We start from the raw sequence: 26,637 nt of genomic DNA on the forward strand, positions 1-26,637 counted from the left end.
GGTGGCCTCGCACGCACCACTGTAGAGGTGCGAGCCTCAAGAATGGCTAGGCGCCTCTTGAGGTCTTCGATCTCCTTATCTTTTTCCGCCACTATAGCCTCTTGCACTTGGGGCGGTGGTGGTGGGGAAACCGAACTGCCCCGCTGTCTCCTTACACCATCAATGGCCACACGCATTGCGGCCATCTCCTCCCGCAACTTTACACTCTCCGCCCGAAGCTCTGCATTCTCACTCTGAACGCAGGCGTACAAAGCCTGTAGGCTCTCCAGCTGCGACCGCAGGCCAGCTGTTTCCTCCGTGGCCGTGCGCTGGAGAAATGCCTCTAGGAGCCTACCCATGGCAGTGACCACGGAATTCAGGGCATGCACGTACGTGCCCTTTAAGGAGCCTGATTTGCTCGCCACCTTGGAGACAATATCCAGAGAGATATCGAAGATTTTGTGCAGGTCAGTGGGTTCAGTCTCCATAAGGGAGCGGCACAACCGCTCAACCTCTCCCTCCCTGACTCGTTCGGCCTTCCCACAACGGGTTCTCCCGCCTCGCAGCGAGCCGGCTGCCAATCCGCCGCAGGTTATCCGAACATCCTGTTCTTTGGCGGACGACGCCGCAACAGTCGCCGGTCCTTCCTCGACCGCCAAAAACTTGGCGGGCGCGGGTTCAATTTCCGAGGAGTCGGAGGGAGCGGAAGTCACTGGTCGCTTGACCGTCTTCCGCTTCCTCCGAGTTTTCGCATCAGCGTTGGCTCTGCTGGCGAGCCGTCCGGTAGTATTCCGGAGCAAAAGCGGCGACTCTCGACCACTCGACGCGTAGCCCCTCGCAGAGCTTCGCGTCGAGCGCAGTGAGAGTGCACTGTCGCAACGCTCAGGGTGCACGAATAGATCGTTTTCGCGGCTCGTGCTGCCGCCTCCTTCCTCTAGGCAATTGTTGCCCCCCCCAGAATACGAGGGGCAGCGTGCCTCCGATTGCTCGGAGGCACGGAGGGATTCTCCTCCCGCTGAGCGGGAGGTACCCTCCTGGGGTAATACTGTTTCGCAATTGTCCATGTTCATTTTTTTTTCCTTTCTTATTTAACCAGGGGTGAGGTCCCCTGGGATCAGGTGATGCCCTCGGGACTGGACTCCCTCCAGCCATTCATCCCTTCGCCGGGCATCGGAGCTTGGGATTGGGGTATTTTTTATAGAGGTTTACGTCCTCGCGACCCCGTGCCTTGCGGCAGCGGCCACCGCCCCCCACTCAGTGAGGATTACGGGTTGGTCGGCAGCCCACCGGGTGCACAGGGCAACTCGGCAGACCACCGCCCGACGCTCGAAACGAGCGACCACGAAGCCACGCCGGCGAACCGGTACCCCCCATATCTGGGGGGCGTTCCCCTGTAGCCGAAGCCGGGGACATAGCAACCAGCGGTCAGCAGCTGCGAAAATGCAGCGCTGACTCACTTCCACGATTACGGGGCACAGGGTGCCACCGCTCACGGCAGGCCGGCGAACCAGTGCCGTCGGAAGCTGCGATCTCCAGAAGGAGCACTCTTCACTTAGTGAAGAGTGTGGAGAGCGCAGTCCTTCCACTCCTCCTAGTGCTGATTTTGGTCCGCGTCATCCGATCTCTTTCGTTGCAAAGCCTATCTAAGCTATCCTAAACCTAACCCTAAACCTAGGACCTTAACCTACATCTAACCTAATCATATACCTAGGACCTTAATCTACATCTAAACCTAACCCTATACCTAGGACCTAAACCTAAGAATCCTTGCAACGAAAAAGATCGGACGATACCTCTGGGAATGTCGCCCAGAGGATCCCGTTATCCGCCACCTACGGACGCGCCACGGTGGAAGTCCAGCAAAACTCCCCCACAGACGGAGCCCCCGGCCACGCAGAGTGCGCACCGGGGGGCCCGCCCAGGTCCCGGGAACAGGACTTACCTAGTCCAACTTCGAAAAAGAGGTCAATCGTCGAATCCGAGGACCGATCTTTGTGGCGAGGCTTGGGGAGGCCTATGTCCAGCAGTGGACGTCTGTGGGGTGATAAGAAGAAGAAGAACGAGCACTACACTTGCTTAAGACACGACAGAATGTATGCAAGTTCTGTAGAGTGTTTTATTAAAATTAAAATTAAATTTATTTATTTAAATATTATTAAAATTAAATTAAATTAAAATAAAAAAAACCTTTTATTTCACCCAAAAAACTAATACATTTTACATCATCTGTTTTTTTTTTTTAATTATTACTATTCTATTATTTTTATTTAATTACTTTGAGTAGATTTGTTTTAAGTTAAGATTAGCGTGAACCCCTCTGTTTGAGGGTAAAGGCCTCCTCCAAAGATACCCAATAGTCTCTATCTGTGGCCTTTTCCATCCACAGTTTACCAGCCGTATCTTCGATGTCGTCAGCCCATCTGCTTCTAGGTCTTCTTCTTTTTCTATTTCCCCGAGGGCCTGGCCATGAGGTCAGCCGAGAGGTCCATCTATCGTCACTCATTCTTGCTACGTGGCCTGCCCATCGCCATTTTAATCTTACAGCATAGCTTAGTGCATCTATTACTCCTGTTGTTTCTCATACAGTGGAGTTGCGAATTTTTTTATTTTTTCTAATTTTTAATTATACTTCTTTCCATGCTCCGTTGGCATGACGTTATTTTGTTTTTAACATTCGTGTGAATTCTGGCACTGGAATTTCACATCTGGCAAGCGTGTGTGAGTAACGGTAGGAGAAAGGTGTTCAAGACGTTTCTCTTAATTTTGTTTGGCATTTCAATTTTGAAAATTTCTTTTAAGCTCCAAATTTTTTTCCATTACCTTTTATCCTTACTACAATTTCCTGTTCGTTACTTTTCTTCTCGAAAGAGAGTTGTTTGCCTAGTAAGATGTATGAATTGACGAATTCTATCGAAATCTTGTAAATTTTTATTTGATTTTTCAACGAGTTTGTCATCACTTTTGTTTTGTTGTAGTTGATTTAGTCCCTATATAACAAAGGGACAAAGGAGACGGAAAATCTTGGGCCAAAAATGTAATAACTTGGAATGTAGTCTAAAAAATTTGTCATATTTTTTTATATAAGAATATAAAAAATCACCTCGCTCCTCTTTCTGGGACCGGAGAAAAATGAGAAAGTTAGTTTTTGTCGGTATAACGGTGTGATCGATTTAATTAATCGATTACAGGATTATAAAAAGAAAAACATTGCACTAGGTAATTAATGCAAAGTAATTAAATGAGCGATTTATACTTGTTGTATACAAGTGCGGTATGCGCCGGATTTAATTGCGATTATATACATAAATGAAGAAAAAGTCTATTATTACTTAGCAAAGTAATATGATTATCGATTTTAATCGATTTGAAATGTATTAGTTTTTTGGGTGAAATAAAAGGTTTTTTTTATTTTAATTTAATTTAATTTTAATAATATTTAAATAAATAAATTTAATTTTAATTTTAATAAAACACTCTACAGAACTTGCATACATTCTGTCGTGTCTTAAGCAAGTGTAGTGCTCGTTCTTCTTCTTCTTATCACCCCACAGACGTCCACTGCTGGACATAGGCCTCCCCAAGCCTCGCCACAAAGATCGGTCCTCGGATTCGACGATTGACCTCTTTTTCGAAGTTGGACTAGGTAAGTCCTGTTGATCAGTGTGTCCCAGGTAAATATACTCGTCTACAACTTTGAGCGTAGAGCTTCCCTACTGGAGTGAGCGCTACATCAGCATTGAACATAATTTTTGTTTTTTCCATTGTGGCGAAATGTTTGCTTCCGTCACGTGCATGCGCGACCGAAGAAATCTATTCGGTTGCCAATGTCGATAAACACCAACATCCAAGATTAGTTTACAGGGAAGCTGTTGTGAAGGAAACGTTAAGACTATACCCGATCGGTCCAATTCTTTTGAGAAAAGCAGAAAATGAAATAAAACTAAGTATGTTTGTAATCTAATTTAGATATTTATTCATTAACAGAAAGATAGGGATTTTGTACATGCTATTATTTAATGGGTTCTTATCACGATTTTCAAATTTCATCTCAAAGATAGTTTTTTTTTTTTCATTTTACGGTGTTAGACATAGGTTGAGGTGGCAGTGGGCAGGGTACATTGCTCGTAGAATGAATGGCCATTGGGGCCGGAAAGCTTTCGAGTGCATACTACAAAAAGCACTGTTTTCAATTTTAAACAGTCAGCCTTTCCCATCCTCGTCTAACTCGACAACGAACGATCCACGAGCGAACTTTTTACTGGTGGTAGGACCTCTTGTGAGTCCGCGCGGGTAAGTACCACCTCCCTCCTTATTTCTGCCGTGAAGCAGTAATGCGTTTCGGTTTGAAGGGCGAGGCAGCCGTTGTAACTATACCTGAGACCTTAAAACTTATATCTCAAGGTGGGTGGCGCATATACGTTGTAGATGTCTATGGGCTCCAGTAACCACTTATCACCGGGTGGGCTGTGAGCTCGTCCACCGATCTAAGTAATAAAAAAAAAACTAACCTATATACACAGCCCAGTGAGTTTCTCGTCTGATCTTATCAGTGGGTCGTGATTCCGATCTGGTGATAGATTCTGCGAATCACTGCTCTTGCCAGGGCTAGTGGTAGCAAATACTCTCAGGTTGAGCCCGTGAGCTCACCTACCCGTCCGGGCTTAGCTGGAATAGCCTCTTAGACTACTAGCAAATAGGTATGGAAAAATAAGGTCAGCCTTTTATTTGTTGTGAGGATTATAGCAACTACAATTTACTTTATACACACAAATGCAATTAATGCGAAACATTTCATGGTTAGCGCTCATATACACGTCCTGGAAGTGCACTCTACAAACGAAAAAGTCTGAACGATGAAGGAATTATCGAATATACAAGGGTTATGTTCGTGTTGTCACAGATGAACTCAAAGCGTCTTATGAGATAAGAAGGAGAGGTAGAATTAAATATAGGATTACGCAGAGAAGTAAAAAACTTTCGACATGTTTCTTTGATTTGCGCATCTCTGTAATGATACCCAAACTTTTTAACTTGTCACTAGCTGGTATTTAAAGTCCATCGAGTTAAATTTGAGGAAGTTATGTCCAATTCACTCTTTACATTACTTAGCAAAGTAATATGATTATCGATTTCAAATCGATTAAAATCGATTGTATTTTTGATGACAGCTTTAACAGTAAGCTGACATGACGTTTGTTCATAGATTATACAATTATTTTTTGGCGCTTGTTGGTTTTTTCTGCTCTACTCGTTTTGTATCTTCGACGCATTTTGAGTGTGTATCTATCGGGCTGTTTTTATATTTTTAACGATCACTGCTTTATTATTACGGATTCCAACTCTGCCAGCCTTGTACGACAATTGCTTCTACACTGGACACCGAAGATCGCTCACACGTTTGACTTGAAATTGTTGCATTGGATACTGTTGAAATTATGGATCGCTGTGTGAATTGTGGGATAGCAATTCCATATTCCATACCTGATATACCTATATATCATTGATATTCATTCATAATATGACATTTAAAAGATTATCCCATGGATATAATAAACATTTACTTATGCTTAAATAAGTTATTATTCAGCTCTTTTAAAGAGATTGTAACATAACCTAACTTTTACTAAATCTTTATTAACTCGGCTCTCAGATTGAGAAAACTTTTATAATTTTCAGCAAGGTACTGATAAATCTGAATCTATTAATTCATATTAGTTTCATCACGTTACATTCGGGCCCAAAAATGTATGTAATCGTTTCAGTCTCCTTTAGTTACATTGCAGATGGTGGAGTAAAGTTGACCAAGCTAAAATACTTGGTCGCGGACTGTCTTAATATGGGGCCGGAATGTCATCCCTCTATCGAGGGTGACATCTAGTTAATTGACTTTCGAGGCACAAGACATATGCTAACCAAAGTTTTTTATGGCGGGAAGTAAGTTACAGGCCTAATACGGAAGGAGTTGAAGTCGTCGTGGCCTAACGGATAAGACGTTTTTTTTTTTTTTTTTTTTTTTTTTTTTATGATTGAAAGTTTACTGGTGGCCCGAAGGCCTTTCCAGTTTCACCAGGACAGGTGGGCGAGCAAAGGCTCAGCCAAGAGGGGTGGGATTTGCTAACAACTGCCCGAGCGCCTCCGAAGGAGACCTAACAACTCAAGAGCAATTGTTTCGCGAATGAATCTACTACCGGATCGGAATCGCGACCCGCTGAGAAGATCCGGCGAGAAACTCAGCGGGCTGATGCATGGGTTAGGTTGCACGTCGACCTCTTTGTCGAGTTCGACGAGTACGGTTACCGGGGTAAAAGTCCGGTGGGATAAGACGTCCGGTGCATTCATGTTGAGCGATGCGCCGGTGTTCGAATCTCAGGCCGGTACCAATTTTTCTAATGAAATACGTACTCAACAAGTCCGCGCGGGTGGGTACCACCACCCTGCCTATTTCTGCCGTGAAGCAGTAATGCGTTTCGGTTTGAAGGGTGGGGCAGCCGTTGTAATTATACTTGAGACCTTAGAACTTATATCTCAAGGTGGGTGGCGCATTTGCGTCGTAAATGTCTATGGGCTCCAGTAACCACTTAACACCAGGTGGGCAGTGAGCTCGTCCACTCATCTAGCAATAAAAAAAAAAAAAGGAGGAGGAAGCAGTGGTATCGGGAGAGCGACCTGTTTTGAAAAGCACCGTCGTGCTTTTCGTGGACCACCCACTTGGGATGTTGCCAAGGACGTACAGATGACATTGATGGCTTATTTATATGTCGTCACTAAAAATATGATGGTTGCATTTTTGTTCCTCGATCACACAATAGCAGCCGAATGAGGTGAATAAAATTGTGGTGAAATCGCTCAGATATATATTATAATTTATATTAGCACCTTGGATACTTTTTATTTAGATAATTAAAATGACCTGGACAGTGCCGGGAATGTCCTCTATTTTAAATTACTTAAAATAGAAGACATGAATGCTTGACGCCACAAAATAGTAAGGCCTTAATACCTTCCGTGCAAGCCCATAATACGCCATACCACTAACAGAAATTACAATTATTATTTGTTGATGCTCAAAAATATATAAGAAATGTGACTACTCCATTAAAACGAATGAAGACAAAACGAAAAGCTGAATTCGAAGAACTAAACAATGCTTCACTTTTTCGTTTCTCATATTGTTTTGTTAAAAAAACGAATGACCTCGTCTCGTACTAATTCAATATAAGAGTTCTGTCGTTCAGAGAAGTTATTTTTAATAGCTATTAGTCATATGAAACTGCTATTTTACCAAATTTAAAATTTAGTGTTTGGGTGCGAAAATTTTCAGACTATGTGTATCTAATGTTTAATTTATTGTTTAAAAACACAAAAAAACTGTCACAATATTATACTTCATTGTTACTACTCAACGCAGCAATTGCATTTATTTGTATACTAGCGACCCGCCCTCGCTTCGCTTCGGAAACATTAAAACACACATGAAACCAAAAAAATAAAATATTTTTTTTTTTAAAAAGTAGCCTATGTTCATCAGGGACAATGTCGGCTTCTAATGGAAAAAGAATTTTTCAAATCGGTCCAGTAGTTTCGGAGCCTATTCGAAACAAACAAACAAACAAATCTTTCCTCTTTATAATATTAGTATAGAAAAGTAAATTGTAGTTGCTATAACCCTCACAACAAATAGAACGGCTGATTGTATAAAAATGAAGACAATGCTCTATACATGTATTCAAATTCAAGGAGGACATCTACAATAATTTATTAAAAAAGAATCTACATTCAGCTAAAGTTGTATCATACTCTTTATTTTAATACCAATATCAAAAGTCATGATGAAGGGTTCCTGACGAAGCACCCAGTAGGTACGATTTAGGTAATCATTCATTTTCTTAACTCAAATTCAACGTAGCAGTTGTCTGAAGGTGTCATAATCACATCCATTTTGAATTCAATCTTAGATATATCTGCAGTAACTTTGTATCGTCGTACTAAATGCGCCAGTATGATCTTCGTCGATATGAGGGCGTAGGTTTTACCTGTCAAAATATAAGTTTCAAAATTGAACTTTAAAATAGTTTCATATTTCAAATATACAAAATTATTAAATTAACTTTGTAACGATATGTATCATGACATGATATTTTTTTTTTTTTTTTTTATGATTGAATGATTACTGGTGGCCCGGAGGCCTTTCCAGTTTCACCAGGACAGGTGGGCGAGCAAAGGCTCAGCCAGGAGGGGTGGGATTTGCTAACAGCTACCTGAGCGCCTCCGAAGGAGACCAGCTCAAGAGCAGCTGCTTCGCGAATGAATCTACTACCGGATCGGAATCGCGACCCGCTGAGAAGATCCGGCGAGAAACTCAGCGAGCTGATTCATGGGTTAGGTTGCACGGCGAACTCTTTGTCGAGTTCGACGAGTACGGTTTTTTTTTTTTTTTTATGATTGAAAGTTTACTGGTGGCCCGAAGGCCTTTCCAGTTTCACCAGGACAGGTGGGCGAGCAAAGGCTCAGCCAAGAGGGGTGGGATTTGCTAACAACTGCCCGAGCGCCTCCGAAGGAGACCTAACAACTCAAGAGCAATTGTTTCGCGAATGAATCTACTACCGGATCGGAATCGCGACCCGCTGAGAAGATCCGGCGAGAAACTCAGCGGGCTGATGCATGGGTTAGGTTGCACGTCGACCTCTTTGTCGAGTTCGACGAGTACGGTTACCGGGGTCCCTAAGCCTGCCCCTAGTATTAGAGCTGAAGGCATCTAATGCAAAGGTTATTGGATCTGATGGATCCGTAAGGACGTGTCTAGGGCGTCGACGGTGACTGGCTCCTGCATGATCAGGATTCGGGGAGTAGTCAGCGGCGGCAACGATAAGGCGATTATCATGACGCATAGCCTTATCGAAGTATCGTTCCGACGCTGACTTCATGTATTTCCGAATTGATTCGAGGCCCAGGTCGTCGTGTAGGTCAACGTTCCTCACGAACCACGGAGCCCCGACAGCTAACCTGCAAAAGCGGGATTGTAGGGATTGGAGGGTGTCTATGTGTGTGCGGGCCGCGTGAGCGAACACCACACTCGCGTAAGTCATGACGGGCCTTATGCAAGTTTTGTAAAGTGTCACCTTGTTCCGAAGGGACATTTTACTCCGCTTACAGATCATGGGGTAGAGTCTACCGAGAATAAACGCGGCACGGTCACGGACTGATTTTATATGCGGGCGGAATGTCATCGATGCATCCAGGGTAACGCCCAGGTACTTGACCTTCCTGGCCCAGGGTATGGGTTGTCTAAAGAGAGTAATCGGGGGTGTGAGATTCCTCCTCCTAATCCGGGAGGAAATCCGTGTGGAGCTTCCCCTCTGAAATAGCACCGCAGTACTTTTCGCTGGGTTGATGTCTATGCGCCATTTTCGGAACCACTGTCCTAGGGCTAGGGCTGCGCTCTGAAGCTTCTTCGCGATTAGGGACTTATTTCTACTAGAATAGTAAACAGTCGTGTCGTCGGCGAATAAAGCTAAATGGGTCGGCGGCGACCGGGGAATATCGTTGACGAATAAGCTAAATAGGAGGGGTGAGAGGACAGAGCCTTGCGGGACTCCAGCTGTGAGAGGTCGTGGGGAGGAGCGGGTTCCCTCGACTCGATATCGAAAAGAGCGGTTCGACAAGAAGTCCCGTATGATGAGCACGAGACTATCCGGCACGCCCATGTTGAATAGTTTGAAAATCAAACCATTGTGCCAGACTTTGTCGAACGCTTTTGCGACGTCGAAGAAGAGAGCTCCCGTGTATAACGGTTTTGGTCGATTAAGCCCCACAAGAATGTGCTCCGTGAGGCGGTGCACCTGTTGAACGCATGAGTGATTTGTACGGAATCCGAATTGTTCATCGATAAGAATGCCCTTGGATGAGACGAAGTCTCTGAGGCGTTTGTAGAGCAGACGCTCATACAGTTTGCCTAGAGACATGAGGAGGCTAATCGGGCGGTACGAGTACGGTTACCGGGGTCCCTAAGCCTGCTCATAGTGTTAGAGCTGAAGGCGTCTAGTGCAAAGGTTATTGGATCTGATGGATCCGTAAGGACGTGTCCAGGGCGTCGACGGTGACTGGCTCCTGCGTGATCAGGATTCGGGGAGTAGTCAGCGGCGGCTACGATAAGGCGATTATCATGACGCATAGCCTTATCGAAGTACCGTTCCGACGCTGAATTCATGTATTTCTGTATAGATTCGAGGCCCAGGTCGTCGTGTAGGTCAACGTTCCTCACGAACCACGGAGCTCCGACGGCTAACCTGCAAAAGCGGGATTGTAGAGATTGGAGGGTGTCTATGCGTGTGCGGGCCGCGTGAGCGAACACCACACTCGCGTAAGTCATGACAGGCCTTATGCAAGTGTGTAAAGTGTCATCTTGTTCCGAAGGGACATTTTACTCCGCTTACAGATCATGGGGTAGAGTCTACCGAGAATAAACGCGGCACGGTCACGGACTGATTTTATATGCGGGCGGAATGTCATCGATGCATCCAGGGTAACGCCCAGGTACTTGACCTTCCTGGCCCAGGGTATGGGTTGTCTAAAGAGAGTAATCGGGGGAGTGAGATTTCTCCTCCTAATCCGGGAGGAAATCCGTGTGGAGCTTCCCCTCTGAAATATAACCGCAGTACTTTTCGCTGGGTTGATGTCTATGCGCCATTTTCGGAACCACTGTCCTAGAGCTAGGGCTGCGCTCTGAAGCTTCTTCGCGATTAGGGACTTGTTTCTACTGGAATAGTAAACAGTCGTGTCGTCGGCGAATAAAGCTAACTGGGTCGCCGGCGACCGGGGAATATCGTTGACGAATAAGCTAAATAGGAGGGGTGAGAGGACAGAGCCTTGCGGGACTCCAGCTGTGAGAGGTCGCGGGGAGGAGCGGGTTCCCTCGACTCGATATCGAAAAGAGCGGTTCGACAAGAAGTCCCGTATGATGAGCACGAGACTATCCGGCACGCCCATGTTGAATAGTTTGAAAATCAAACCGTTGTGCCAGACTTTGTCGAACGCTTTTGCGACGTCGAAGAAGAGAGCTCCCGTGTATAACGGTTTTGGTCGATTAAGCCCCACAAGAATGTGCTCCGTGAGGCGGTGCACCTGTTGAACGCATGAGTGATTTGTACGGAATCCGAATTGTTCATCGATGAGAATGCCCTTGGATGAGACGAAGTCTCTGAGGCGTTTGTAGAGCAGACGCTCATACAGTTTGCCTAGAGACATGAGGAGGCTAATCGGGCGGTGATATGATAATACGTAACAACTGGAACTATTAAATAGTGACATTGAATTATCATGCAATACAATTATAATATTATTTAATTAATAGGTTGGGGAAAAAGTTTCTTCGCATTTTTAAAGAAAATTTACAACATTTTTTAATATAGTTTATTTACATTTAACTAAAGTATGTAGGTACTATTTTGTTCGATAACTTTTTGCCATCTTGTAGGTAGGGACATGATCCCATTGCTATAGACATTTTGGGGCTTCTGATCAAAATACCGCGACAATTGGTTTTGGCAGTCCTCTCATGATGTTAACCTGACACTGCCTAAAGAATTCTGAAGAGACCGAAACAGATGCAAATCTGAAGGTGGAAGGTCAGGACTATACGGCGGATGCATTAACACATCCCAGCCAAGCTCTTTTTATTTTTGCTGAGTGGCTAAAGATGTGTGAGATCTAGCGTTATCGTGATGAAAAACCACACATCTTCTGTTGATTAATTCCGGCCGCTTTCTCTCAACTTCTTTATCCATCTCCATTCTGTTCGCAATGAGTTGCAGGTAACCGTTGGAGCCGCCACGCACCCGCCGCATCAGGGATGCCGCTCGTTTCCTAAGTATTGCAGCAAAGACGTCAACACCGGCGTCTGCAAACATCCCGGACTCGCTGCAGAAACGCGGCAGCCCCATCAGTGCCCTGAACCCATTGTTATATTGGACGCACAAGGCACTGCAAGCCTTGTGCGTATACTTAACCCATAGGCTGCAGGTATAAAAAGACTGAGAGTAGGCCTTCAATTATGTGATTTTCATCTGTGTGGTACATTTCGCAAACCTACGGACCAACATATTCGGCCTGACAGACAGTGCCCTGCATTTTCTCTCTATGTCAACATCATCTTTGTGTGACTCGGTGACTCAGTGACCCGGGTACTTTACCCACTCCACTTTTTTCAGAGGTTGGTTGTTTAGAACTATAATGCGAAAAGACTTTTTCCCCAACCTATTTTAATATTTTTTTTATTATTATAACTGCAACGGCTTAATTAAAAAATTTTTTTAATTTTTATTATTAATTTTTTTTAAAATATTCGTTGTCTATTCTCATTTTCACAATATTTTTTTGTAAATATTGTTGATGCAAAAATAGCGAAGATATGCGAATAGCATTACAAATGTAAATTAATGATGGAATCAAATGTATATTTTGAATAGTTCGACGGAACGCAAGCTGATGTGCTTGGTATGTTGATGAAAACACTGGAACAGAAGAAATTCTGTCGGGGACCAATATATTTATTATAATTCATATTTCCTCACGCATTAGGAGGAGAATTTGCACACCCCCGATCACCCTCTTCGGACAACCTATACCCTGGGCCAGGAAGGTCAAGTACCTGGGAGTCACCCTGGATGCATCCATGACATTCCGCCCGCATATAAAAACAGTCCGCGACCGTGCCGCATTTATTCTCGGCAGACTCTATCCCATGATCTGTAAGCGGAGTAAAATGTCACTTCGGAACAAGGTGACACTTTACAAAACTTGCATAAGGCCTGTCATGACTTACGCGAGTATGGTGTTCGCTCACGCGGCCCGCACACACATAGACACCCTCCAATCCCTACAATCCCGCTTTTGCAGGTTAGCCGTCGGGGCTCCGTGGTTCGTGAGGAACGTTGACCTACATGACGACCTGGGCCTCGAATCAATTCGGAAATACATGAAGTCAGCGTCTGAACGGTACTTCGATAAGGCTATGCGTCATGATAATCACCTTATCGTTTCCGCCGCTGACGACTCCCCGAATCCTGATCATGCAGGAGCCGGTCACCGTCGACGCCCTAGACACGTCTTTACGGATCCATCAGATCCAATAACCTTTGCATTAGACGCCTTCACCTCTAATACTAGGAGCAGGCTTAGGGACCCCGGAGGCGCTCGGGCAGCTGTTAGCAAATCCCACCCCTCTTGGCTGAGCCTTTGCTCGCCCACCTGTCCTGGTGAAACTGGAAAGGCCTTCGGGCCACCAGTAATCTTTAAATCATAAAAAAAAAACTATGCCATGACAAAAAGACAAGCTAGAAAAATGGCGTACGGCGTATATTGCTTCATTAAAAAACAGGGAAAGAATGATATGAAAACGGTAAAACAGAATTCGGAGGCAACAAAAACATCAGTCAGTACTGTTAGGCGCATTATTAACGAAGCTAGTTGCTCGGACTTGCTCACCGTGCTTCGAACGCCGGGTAAGAAAAGATCAAGGGAGAAGAAAGTTAACGGAATTGATAGTTTCGACCAATCTGTAAAAGATGTATTCATAATTACCACACAACAAACAGCGAACTCCGTACCGTAGAAAGGCTTCGTAAAAACATTAAAGAAGATATAAAATTTATGGCTCGATGACATAATTAATGGCTCAGAACGAAGTTTACGACAAATTATGAAAGAGCTAGAATGAGTCAGATGGAAAAAACAACAAAAAATAATCGGAAACTGTTAATTGAAAAAAGTAACATTCGATTACTACAGATCGAATATCTTCAAAAATATATTAAATATAGGAAAGAAGAAAGACCGATAGTTTACACCTATGAGACCTATGTCTACTCATCACGATGATAGCGACTCTGATGATGAAAACAGTGATGATGATGATGATGATGCTCAAGATTATGGTAACGAAGAAGCAATGACAAATACCAGCTTGGCTTCAGCTGAACCAAGACCTGGCATCAGCTCTAGTTTATATTTAATGGAAGGAATATCTAATTTACTTATTATATTATTATAATAAGTAAAATATAAGAATTATTAACCTGTATTTTTGTTGATGTTCTAATAAATATATAAATAAAAACATAGGTCGTTTTTAATACCTTAATTTATTTATTTATTTATTTATTTAAGGATTACCGACAGGGTTTACAGTAAGACATAAAATAACATTGACATGTAGAGAGCAATTGATAACTGCAACTCTAATTATAGGCAATCACAGCATGCAATACATTAATATATTATAGAGATTTAACAATACTATTAATAATAATAAAAAATTAAAAACAAAAGAAAGACAATAAGGGCAGTAATGCCCGAGTACTCAGACCGAGGCTGAGGCTGAGGTTCAACAACAACTTTTTATAATTTTGTTCTTAAATATTGGAAGGGAATCGCCAAATATGTCAAGGTTTTCAACTTTTCTAACAAGATTATTATAAAGGTTAGTTAGACGAGGAGTAGGCGAGTGCTTGCCTAGATTGGTTCTGCTAAAGCGGGTGCTGAAAAGAGCAACGGGGCGACGAGGTAACCTAGATGGCACCTTCAAAGAGAATTTATTGAGGATGAATTGGGAGTCGACAGTACCGCTCATAACTTGATGTAAAAAACATAAGCCTAACATATCGCGGCGATCACTCAATGTTTGCATTTTAAAATATTTAGCCCTATCAACATAAGATTCAACATAATTAGGCGGCCTAAAACGGTACGACATGTGGCGAAGTAACTTTTTTTGAATTCTCTCAATCCTGTTAATATGGGTTTTGTATGTAGGACACCACACACTGCTGCAGTAATCAAGTTTGCTTCTAACATAACTGTTGTAAAGCAATAGCGTAGTGGAAACCTTCTTAAACTCCTTACCATTCCTAAGTACAAAACTCAGTGATTTGTTCGCGGCATCTATAATTTTGTCAATGTGCTTAGTTAAATTCAGCTTGGTATCAAGCTCCACCCCTAAATCACGAGTCTGAGAAACTTCACTCAAGCATTCCCCTGAAATATGATATTGTGTTGGTATTATATTGCGTTTTAATGTAAATTTTATATGTAAACATTTCAAAATATTCAAATACATTTTATTAATTTGGCACCAATCAAAATAAAATTATGACACAGGGTTAATAACTTTTTTGCACGTAAGTGTTACCATGTGTGAACTTTCCCCCATTACGTCAAGTAATGCTCAAAAACAAGAACATTCGCAACAACATTCTTAAAAGAAATGCTATGCTCGTTTTTCGAGATTCAGATCAACAATAATTATAGTTCAGGCACTGGATCTTTTATTAACATGATGATTTGTGATCCAACGAAAATACCCTCTTTTATCTTCGGGTCACATATTTTAGAGATTTTTTCTTTTAAATACAAAAATGCGCTCCCATTGAGCCCATCCCATTAATGAGCCACAATAAATTAAAATACTGGTAACTCTCTAGTTTTATGAAATTTCGTCTTTGTTTTTTGAAAGTAAATTCACCACCAATATAACAAAATGAGATAAGGTCGTTTTTACACTTTCTTGGCATATTCACAAAATTTCAATAATTCACAAAACTGATATAAATAGCAAAATAATTAATTTATTGGGTATTTATTTAATTGCGTTTATCATCGAAATTGTAGATAAACTTCTTTACACATGACGAGAAATCTGAGGCCAACCGAAACAAAACTACTGCTGTTTACCAATGAGGTTGGTGTTTAAAGTATTATTAGCTGGTGTTTAAAGTATTAGTAGTATTATGAGCTAACAGAGTTCCTCTCGCATGATTAGTTTTGATTAGTGAAATCAGCGCTGCTTGATGCACCCACTTCGAACAGCATCAGCTGAGCTACCTCGTGTTGCGTTTTTATTATGTTATTTACGTTATGACTGCGATCGATGAGTGGTCACCGAGGTTGATTCAGAGCCTGTATTAAAATTCAGGGACGACATTTACAACAATTTATATAATAATAAAAAAAACCAGTTAGTTTTGTTTTTGTATTACCAGTTATATTTATACAAATTTCAGAAATCATGACGAAAGTTCCTGGCGAGGGGTAGTACCGTTTACGCCATTGTTCATTTTCTTGACTCAAATTTGACATAGCAGTTGTCTGAAGGCACCATAATCACATCCATTTTGAATTCAATCTTAGATATATCTGCAGTAACTTTGTATCGTCGTACTAAATGTACTAGCGTGGTCTTCATCGATATAAGGGCATAGGTTTTACCTGTCAAAATATTAGTTTAAACTTTTAAATGGCTGCTTGTTTTAGCTACACAAAAATGTTGTACAACTTGTTAAAGCTGATGGGCTTCGAAGAGAAATCTTGTGTTTTATGTCTAAAATAATACAATAGCTATATTCTGTGTAACAATTAGAACTACATATTATATTAAATAGTCATAGTGAAATACCAGGCACCGCTACATCGTCAATGCAGTCTGGCAAAAAAAAACATATAAATTACATGTTATAATAATTTGGAAGGAAATTCAATGAATATTTACAAGATAATACTTGTAAACAATTTCTTGTAATTATTCGTTGACTTACTTATTTGCACAATAATCTTTGTTAGAGGATGTGTGTTTGTGACAAAAAAAAACATTTGTCCCATGGTATCGGTACTAAAAGTGTTGAAAAAGCACTGAATATGAAGAAATTCTGGTCGAAAGCAACATACCTAGAGGAACCAAAACCCGAGGTGGACCGATCATTACTACTAATTATATTCTCGTGGTAGGTATACCTAAGCGTTGAACAGAATTATTTCTATTATGTTTACCGATACAATTCCGTTTCCCGACGCTGAATCCTGCGAATGCATTAGGGTCGTCGGGCACACCTCCGGGCTCCAACCAGCGCTCTGGTCGGAACGTGTGCGCGTCAGGGCCCCACACTGGGTGGCGGTTCAGACCATAAATACCCAACAGACAGTTACTGTTGGCCGGTATCGTGTAGTTCTCTGAAGAAACAACATAATTGTGCGTGTGAGTGCTATATACATGTACATTGATGTTTCGTTATGCGTATATGAATTTAGTACCAACTAAATTATTTGCTTTTGAGTCGCGATTGAGATAGTTCTGTATAAACAACAGAAGCTATTCAACATTTACTATTTAAATTTTATAAATTACTTATATCATATTTCACAATTTAATAAAATCAATCAATCAAATAATAAAAAAGAAACAAAAACATTTTAAAATCCACTAACTGTAAAAATTCTAAACAAGTAAGGCCCTTCGCACCCAAGTCTGCACAAACTACTAATAATTGCATTCATCATCAGCAGCCTGGAGCAGTCCACTGCTGGACATAGGCCTCTCCAATTGCTCGCCACTGAGCACGATCCTCAGCTTCTCTCATCCAGCTCCTGCCTGCACCATTATATAATATATTAATAATTGTAATATTATAATAACAAAAAACCCTGTCAAGCTGCGCTCTCTCCCTTAGGTTGTTCCTTTACGTAACCTGCACCGGGAAAAAAGTCGCTTTTTTCATTAAATTTCTAGCATAGATTCCAAATATATGTACTCAGTTTTATTTCATTTTCTGTTTTTCTCAAAACGACCGGAGCGATCGGGTATAGTCTTAATGTTTCCTTTAAAACAGCTTCCGTGTAAACTAATCGTGGATGTTGAAGTTTATCGACATCGGCATCCGAATCTCCACACACCGATTTAATTCTGAAATAAAATTTGAAATTAGTCATACTTTTGTAACAAATATCATAGGTAAATAAAATAAATAATAATAATAACAATTGGTCCCTAAAAGCCTCTCAAAACATCTCGAGAGGCTTGGTGTCAACAAAAAGTCAGTGGCGGCCCAGATGCAAAATGATGCTCACACTACGCTCAGCCCGTATCGTGAGGACCAAAATACGATTTACTATGTATTTAATCGACCTCAAAAGGACATCACTATTATTAAGAATTATTAAACTAAAAAAAATGCGTTACAAGATTTCACATATAAAATAAAATTTGAATAATAAAAAGAACGCGTCAAATAATTATTAATTATGTGGGGAGCGTAGAAATAAACAAAAAGAGATAGAAAACTAATAAATCTACTGCTATATCTTGCTTTTAATTGAGTTCTCTTTGTCAATACAGTTCAATGTTAACCATTTTTTCACAAGTGGTTTAGTGTCCAACCGTTTTGGGTTTTAGGTTTTGATAGATGGAAATTTTGTAGCTGTCAAAATTACAGGTAATTTGTTAACCCTGCGTTTAATCAAGGAATCATATATTTCAGAAGAGAGCACCGCTCCATGTAACAATAAAAATATTTTTATAATGAATAGCTAACGCATGTTGAGAACTTGACTTTCCCTGTAAACGCGTTCTGTGGAGTACCTTCGAGGTTTATTTAGTACTAGCTGTGCCCGCGACTATCCGCGTGGAATAGTGACTTTGGACAGCAGTTTTTGGACATGTCTTTTGGTTTATAAACACCTTCATTTGGGTATTTAGAAAAATCTAATTTAAAGTAATGCTTCTCTATACACGACATTAGACGTATAAGCTATCGAGAATCAAATCACACAGGCTTCTAGGATTGCTAACACGTGACAGAGCTACATAAAGCTAACCATGTGAAAAGCAGTTAACACTTAGATCAACACCCACAACTTTTTGCGTCTGACCTTGGGCTTTATTTATTATCATCACGAAACATAGGCTCAGTGGAAACGCAATCGGCATTGAGTCGCGGTTCCCGTACTTCAAGTATCTCCTAAGACCGGGCATTTGCTGTCCGAACCCTCTGAGAGGTCAGGCCGGATTCCCTATCAGTGAAAGTCTCAGACTCACGCGATAGTGCATGAGATTCACGATCGATATAGTTAGAGCCGTATCTATATGGCAGTTGGCAATCTTATCAAGTTATCCTTAATCTTGTCTGTTTGAATTAAATTTGGTACTATGACGAATTGCGAACATAAAATCGCAAGAAAATGCTGATAAAGAATTTATTTTTTATTACTCTTACAGCGGTGGTAATTGAATAACACTAATTCCTGATTATGTTTTCTAGTAAGTTTTTATGAATTAATGTTTCACTACAAGAAGCATATATTGTATGTAATTATTATAAACCAAATATTCACACTATTTCGAATAAACTTCGCTTCATTATGTGTGGCGTAGGGCGTGCTGCAGTCACTATAACTGCTTATGTCTGGATCAAAGCATTTGCACGTTTCATGGAGATAGATGGCTTTGATAAACCTACGATTTGGCCATTGTACTTAGCGATAAGCAGCTGCAGTCGACTTAGTTTTTTTTTTAAAGGATTTTATGACCTGGTCACTAAGACCAAGTCTTGTTTTAATTTTTATGAAATTTTTTTTTATATGAAATATGATATTATGAAATGAAATGAAGTTGATTAATATGAAACATGGCACGAAATGAAATTAAATGAGATGAAATATAATCTCAGTAAAATACTGATCATAATAATATATTGAGACTTTTTCAGTGGACTTTTTGCAGGATCCCGAGAAGCTACGTTCAGCGGCTCTGTTTTATTTTTCCACATTTGTGCACTTTCACAGGTACCAAACAGTTAATAAACCACCGTTATCACACATTTAAGCCTGAAGAAACAGTAAATAGACAAAATAAAACAAATGTTGTTGTTGTCAATGATTAACATTAACCGTTACAATGTAATGTGCCAGGCGGTGATGAGAAATATTCTAAAACGCCTACATTATTTGAAACTAAAAAGTATACAAATCATTTTCATAAATACAAACTATAAACTCACTCCTGGTAAACTTTATCCTGGATCTCAGGATACGAGCCCAATACCATCACGACAACCGTCATGAGCTGTGACGATGTATGAGATCCCGCAGCTATAAAGGTATCAACTTCATTCCTGATCTCTTTGTCCGTGAAGGCCTCGTCATCCAAGCCTTTCAAGAGAAGGTCTGACAGTGATTGAGTTTTTTTTTCTGTAATGTTTAATGTTGTTATATTTGAGGCGGAACGTAAAATGGAAACAAAAATGGAAACAAATGAAAAATGCCTACAGTCAATTTATTCAATCCCACGAACACTCAGTTCACCGAACATAATATCAACCAATGAGAAACAAAAAATATTTTGTTATTTATAAATGCAGCGCATTCTTTGTTAGTAAAATTTGATTTTCTTTCTTAGTTTAGGAAGTTAATTTTAGTATTGCATCTACGGGCTTAAGGCCCATCTAGTGTTAAATGATTACTGGAGCTCATCGACATCACATCGTGAACGCCGTAGCCTACCTTGAGCTTTGACTGTCTCGATTATACAGGAAATTATAATTTTTACGGGTTTAATATTTAATATGTACCTAAGTACACGAAGCTATTATTTCATCGTCTAAGTAATTCGCCCTGCCCGTACCTGCCCACAGGATTTGAACATCGACATGGTCGCAACGGACGCTTTATCCTTTATGAAGAAAACAATTGATAGTTTCGAGATTACATACCAGAGGCACAACCATTTTCGTGAGATTCCTGTTTGTTCTTTAAAGCTCTTCGTTTACTATTTATAGCCTGAAAGTTAAATTGCACGCAAATACCAATTTAATTAAATAAATCAAGGTATAAAATGTGCCGAGAATTAATTATTTTTACTCGGGAGCCTCTACCCGGTGCTCTGCAAGCGAAGTAAATTGTCCCTTCGAAACAAGGAGACTACAAAACTAGATGCGTCCGGTTAGAATCTATGCAAGTGTAGTTTTTTTTATTATGAAAGAAGGATTACTGGTAGCCCAAATGCCTTTCCAGTTTTACCAGGACAGGTGGACGAGCAAACATTCAGTCAGGAGGGATGGGGTTTGCTAACAGCTGCCCGAGCGCCTCCAAGGGAGACATAATGACTCAAGAGCAGCTGCTTCGTGAATGAATCTACTACCGGATCAGAATCGCAACCCGCTGAGAAGATGAGTTGAAGTGTGGACTAGGTTTTACGTCGAACTCTTTGTCGAGCTGGATGGATAGAGTGGATGGATTACGGGGTACGGATGCAAAAATACTGAGTGAGTGAAAAAGGGGTGAGTGTACGCAATACCGGGAAAACGCTACAGAATATGTAACGTGATGATGACCTTACCTTATTCGACATCGCCATTATTGTTTCGATCAGCTCGTCCTCCTTTTTCTTTAAAGCGCTCAGCTTGTAAATGAACGAATTGTGCAATAGAATATTCTGGAGTCTACGGGTCAACACAGCCATTAATTCATCAACGGCATGCATATACTTCTGATTGAAATCACATTCTTCTTCTTCTATACCGAATGCTGTTGCTGTATTAGGAAATTCATTCATTTAAATAGTTCTTTCCGTTTTAATCTATAAAATACAGGGTGTAAAATATAATTCCCCAAATCCCTAGAATACGGTATTATATTATGTGCAACGAGTATGTATTGAGTAAGATAAGAATAAGATCGATAATTGGAATGAAAACCGTTCGATCGTATTTACAAACAGATATCACCATGGTAACTGTTGCATATGTCACTCTACATTTCCCAAAATTTAGGTAACAGTATAATAGACAGTGGTAAGATCTATTCGTTCGCCAACACAATCTTTAGAACGTTGCTACTCACATAATAATGTTTTTAATGCCATTTCTTTGAAAGCTGCGGTGATAAGCACTGGGCCGCTCTTCATTTGGATTTCGATGGCAGAAATCAGATTCCTCGATTCTCGGTTGAATACAGCTGTATAGATGTTTAACATTTGCTGACTGAACGCTGGGTTCAATAGTTTGCGGTGACGCTTCCATGTCTCCCCTGGAATTTATCATAACATAAATACTGACTTATGCACAGTGGGCCTCCAAGACAATATGGAGCGTGTAGTTCACTTTCAAAATATTTTTATAAAAGCTATTAGTAGTTCCATATAAAAACGATAATTTTGAATATAATTTTAATAACGAAAAAATTACAAGATATCCACAACACTCAGCATTCACTATAAAGCAGTTGGTACAATTAAATTTAAAAAAATGGTAAATTATCTTGGAGACTTTTCATTTCAAATTCAAACTCACCTGCTGACGTGACGAGACCATCCCCCACCCAGTTGCTCGTGAACTGATAGAAATAATGTTTCTGAAGTTCGCCGTTGGCTACTGTCAGATTGTCTTCTGGGTCTGTTATAACTGTAATCAACATGTAAAGTAATTTGATTTTACACGTCTTAGCCTAGTTTTTAGTAGTTTGACATTTTACAGATTTTTTTTATCACGAATGGGAAAATTAGTTCATGACCCACCATTGTTGGCTTAGTTTTTTTTTTTAATTCATTCGAAGGTGACCAAAGTGGTAGCGAGTGATTACCGTCGTCTACCGTCGTCAAGTCGTTGCCAAATACGAACGGCTCGCTTTGCCGGCTTCGAAATATGTACTACATAATACAGCGCATTCCGGGAACTGCAGAGAGAGAAGAACATAGAGAGTCGTCCTGGCCTAAAGGATAAGACGTCCGGTGCGTTCGTATATAGCGATGCAACGGTGTTCGAGTCCCGCAGGCGGGTACCAATTTTTGTAATGAAATACGTACTTAACAATTGTTCACGCTTGACTTCCACGGTGAAGGAATAACATCGTGTAATAAAAATCCATCCCGCAAAATTATAATTTGCGTAATTACTGGTGGTAGGACCTCTTGTAAGTCCGCACGGGTATGTACCACCGCCCCGCCTATTTCTGCCGTGAAGCAGTAATGCGTTTCGGTTTGAAAGACGGGGCAGCCGTTGTAACTATACTGAGACCTTAGAACTTATATCTCAAGGTGTGTGGCGCATTTACGTTGTAGATGTCTATGGGCTCCGGTGACCACTTAACACCTGGTGGACGAGCGAGCGAAAAGTGGAAAAAAAAAGAAGCGTCTGTGCAATAGTGGAATAGGCGGCGTGTTGTCTTAACAAAAAGGAGATCAAGAGGTGGTGATAGCCTACTTCAGCAAATCTTTATCCAAACCGGAAAGAAATTACTGCGTGACGAGAAGGGAGCTACTGGCTGTAGTAAACTCATTACAGCATTTTAATAGTTACTTGCTAGGTCGAAAATTCCATTTGCGGACTGACCATGCTGCGTTGAAGTGTCTTCTACAATTTGTGAACCCGGAAGGTCCCCGAGATGGATTTAACTACTACAAGAGTTCGACTTCGTCATTGAAAATCGCAGTGCAAGATCTCACGGTAACGCGGACGCACTGTCTAGAAGACCTTGCGTTGAAAGCTATAAGCACTGCGCTAGAAAGGAGGCTAAGGAGGCTGTGCCCGTGCGGATGCTGAGAACGGATCTTAGCGATGAATGGAAAGGAGCCTTGCAGGTCTTGGGCATCCACAAAACTAGAACTACATCTTATCACCCACAATCTGATGGAATGGTCGAAAGTTGTAATCAAACATTGGAGAGATATCTGGCGAAAGTTGTGGAGAATAGGACTGTGACGCCGTTTTTCGCAAACTTTGGAAGAGAATTGAGACTGCCTGCGGATTTAGTTATCGGCACTCCTCCTGACGTTTCTCGTAGTGTGACAGAGTACGCGAATGATTTGCGCAGCAAGATAAATGAAGTGCATGAGGATGTCAGACAGTCAAGCCAACAAGCCTCTTCGAGGATGAAGTCCCACTACGATAGGGAAGCAAATCAGAAGGGATTTTCGGAGGGTTCCCTAGTGTGGCTACACAACCCATGCTTTCGAAGCATAGTGAAGTCTCCTAAGTTACAGGCAAAATGGGATGGACCATATAGGATTATGACTAAAATTAATGACTCACGTATCGAATTTAGAAAGGTCTACCAGGCGTGCCTAAAGTTGTACGTGTAGATCGATTGGCGAAATGTTACGGGTCTAACGATGCCCGGGACGAGCATGTCTAAGGAGGTGCCAGTGTTACGCCGGTAAAAGTAACGCCATCTATCGCCGAATAGCCGAATATCGAAGGATCGCTCGATAAGTACAACGCCAGATAGCGAAAACACACATCGAAGGTACTCAAGTTGTGAGGAATGTGGTCGACGATTCTAGGGATATCGTATGGACTATATAGGTAAAAGCGTTGCAGAGATGGCACGCAGTCAGTTAGTAATCGGAACTACTCGAAGCGAAACAGCGAACGGATCACCTGAAGCGAAGCGGAAGAAGCGAATTGAGAATTTTAAAGTGTTTGTGAAGTGTTTTAAGTGTTCTATGATAAATACAGTTTTAAGTTGTACTCCGGTAGAATTTTTATTTATCTCGAACCACAGCGCGTAACACTAAATGTGAGTTAGAAATAAATTATAATTTTTTATTGTATTTATCGTTCACTATTTTGGTGATTATGGCTTACACATATTAGATGGATATATGCTGTCTTGGACTTTTTTGTAGGACTATATAACATAAACATTTTCATTGTGTATATTGTATACGTGTAACTCCAACGTTTTGCGGCGCACGCCAGAATACCTCGCAGATGGTATATTTTTTTCTACTTCCTTGACACTTATTATTGACACGTAATTCACACTAAATCTGTATAAATTATAGTCTATGCGTTATTCTGATGTGGAAGCTATACTATTATAAAGTGTCAGCAAAATCCATGCAGTACTTTTTGCGTGAAAGAGTAGCAATCATACATCCGAACATTCTTACAAAGTTTCGTATTTATAATATTAGTGGAATGGTTCCAGTTATATTCATCATCCAGTTATACACAAAAAAAAACAATTTATAATTTACCATAGTAATTTTCAAGTCCTAACTGTAAAATCACGACACCTCCCTTCTTGTTTGCCTCTTCACATGCATATTTCACAGTTCGCAGTAATTCTGAAAAAAAAAATTGTGTAAAGAAAATATAGAAGGAAAACTTATTTTTGTTCATTCAGAATAAAATACACAATTCTCAATGCATTAAACAGTACTAGGAAATGTTATAAACCTTTAAAAGTACTCAATAATGAATTTTGGCGCAATTCCGCAAATCTGCTGATATCAATTATAATAACAATATTACAGAGAATGTCCGTATTATTTTTGTCTTCGAAACCAGAAGAGAGCCCAGATGTGATTGTGATAGAAACTACTATCTGCCTATGTTTTCAAGCTTATTGTTTCAATTTAAACGGTCAACACAGAAAATGTTTGTTGGCAGCAAAATGGACAGTTTCTGTAAGTATTGGTACGGACCTATTGCTTATAATAATAGTGTTTTCACTAATATCATTATATTGCTTAGATGGATGGACGAGCTCACAGCCCATCTGGTGTTAAGTAGCTACTGGAGCCCATAGACATCTACGACGTAAATGCGCCACCCACCTTGAGATATAAGTTCTAAGGTCTCAAGTATAGTTACATAGGCTGCCCCACCCTTTAAACTGAAACGCATTACTGCTTCACGGCAGAAATAGGCAAGTTTGTGGTACCTACCCGTGCGGACTCATAAAAGGTAATACCACCATCTCGGACTTCGGCAATGCGAGACTTTACGTCGCGTTGTAGGGCACGCATTCGAATACGATTTTCCTCGGTAGGATACCTATCGTAGGCGCGGATCGAAGCGTTCTTGGCTCTAAGCAGCTCCCTGACTTCGTCAGGCAAGCTTTATAATGACGGGGCGATGATTTGAGTAGGAACAATAAAAGAACGCAATTGAGTCTTCGACCTTATAATCCAAGATATGTGACAAAATAATAAACGGATTAAGCCGGTATTAATTTTTTAGGCAGTGGCTGCTTTTTCGGCAGCTGTTTTACCAAGGTTACGGGATTGCTAGAACTGATGAGTGACGGAAACGACTTACCATCACGCGTAATAAATAAAAAATTAAAATGTCTACGACTCGCAAAAGCCAATCGAAAAACAATTTAAACCTACTTTTACCGCCCCCAATTAGCATGTGTGTATGTCCGATTACAGGCAGATAATTATCACACAAAGGAACATTGCTGTTGCTCTTCTTGATCGAATAGAACAGTAGCACGACACAAACAACAACTAAGACAATGAGAATAAACATCTTGATATCTAAGAGCTGAGAAATGAAACTGTGCTTAAGGACCGATGTATCTGTCTTATATCACGTTGCAACAAAACAGATATTGTGAGGTTTTTTTTTATTATTATCTTTTTAATATATTTCGATAGACGTGAAAACGTTCACGGTTATTTTGAATTTGTATAATTTATTCTCAAACGTACGAGGTAACGCGCATTCGATGGTATTATATATAGAAAAAACTCATAAACACTTTTATATTGCCGCTCCATTTCGCTGTATTTTTTGTTTTTTGGCATATCTTCTCAATTATCTATATATTATAGTATTATGATTTCACGCTTTTATCTCGATTTTAACATTGTACACACATACACTAATAAATAAAATACGTAAACGGCGTGTACAGTGTTCTTAGTGCGATTTTTTTAATGCTTATAGCGAATTTTTCAATAATTAATTCAAATTTGAATTAAATTTTACGCTATCGAGAACGTTAAAAAACTCCCACTTAACGCACAGAATGAAAGAAAACATGAGAATTTCATAAAATTATTATAATATTATTTGCAATAGTTTTTTCCTCGGTTCCCGCGGCTCT

General features: G+C 40.7%; 1 protein-coding gene across 2 annotated transcripts; it reads right to left on the reverse strand.

Annotated features, from left to right (window-relative positions):
• Nucleotides 1–7,760: 7,760 nt before the first annotated feature.
• Nucleotides 7,761–26,103, reverse strand: LOC101738194 (cytochrome P450 4c21). Of its 2 annotated transcripts, none has more exons than XM_021348619.3 (10): nucleotides 25,916–26,103; nucleotides 24,776–24,865; nucleotides 22,089–22,199; nucleotides 21,640–21,825; nucleotides 21,137–21,330; nucleotides 20,511–20,577; nucleotides 19,800–19,989; nucleotides 17,556–17,707; nucleotides 16,798–16,977; nucleotides 7,761–8,012 (listed from the first exon to the last, which is right to left on the reverse strand). In XM_021348619.3, the coding sequence occupies exons 1-10, from the start codon at nucleotides 26,055–26,057 to the stop codon at nucleotides 7,858–7,860; spliced, it is 1,467 nt and encodes a 488-aa protein (XP_021204294.1). In that variant the 5' UTR covers nucleotides 26,058–26,103; the 3' UTR covers nucleotides 7,761–7,857. The 2 variants fall into 2 exon arrangements, with proteins under 2 accessions (XP_021204294.1, XP_004922078.1); XM_004922021.5 differs by lacking the exon at nucleotides 7,761–8,012 and adding an exon at nucleotides 15,990–16,239 and having other exon boundaries at nucleotides 25,916–26,101.
• Between the last annotated feature and the right edge of the window lie 534 nt (nucleotides 26,104–26,637).

The sequence above is a fragment of the Bombyx mori genome, chromosome 26, assembly GCF_030269925.1.
Source record: "Bombyx mori chromosome 26, ASM3026992v2".
NCBI classification, from domain to species: Eukaryota; Metazoa; Arthropoda; class Insecta; order Lepidoptera; family Bombycidae; genus Bombyx; species Bombyx mori.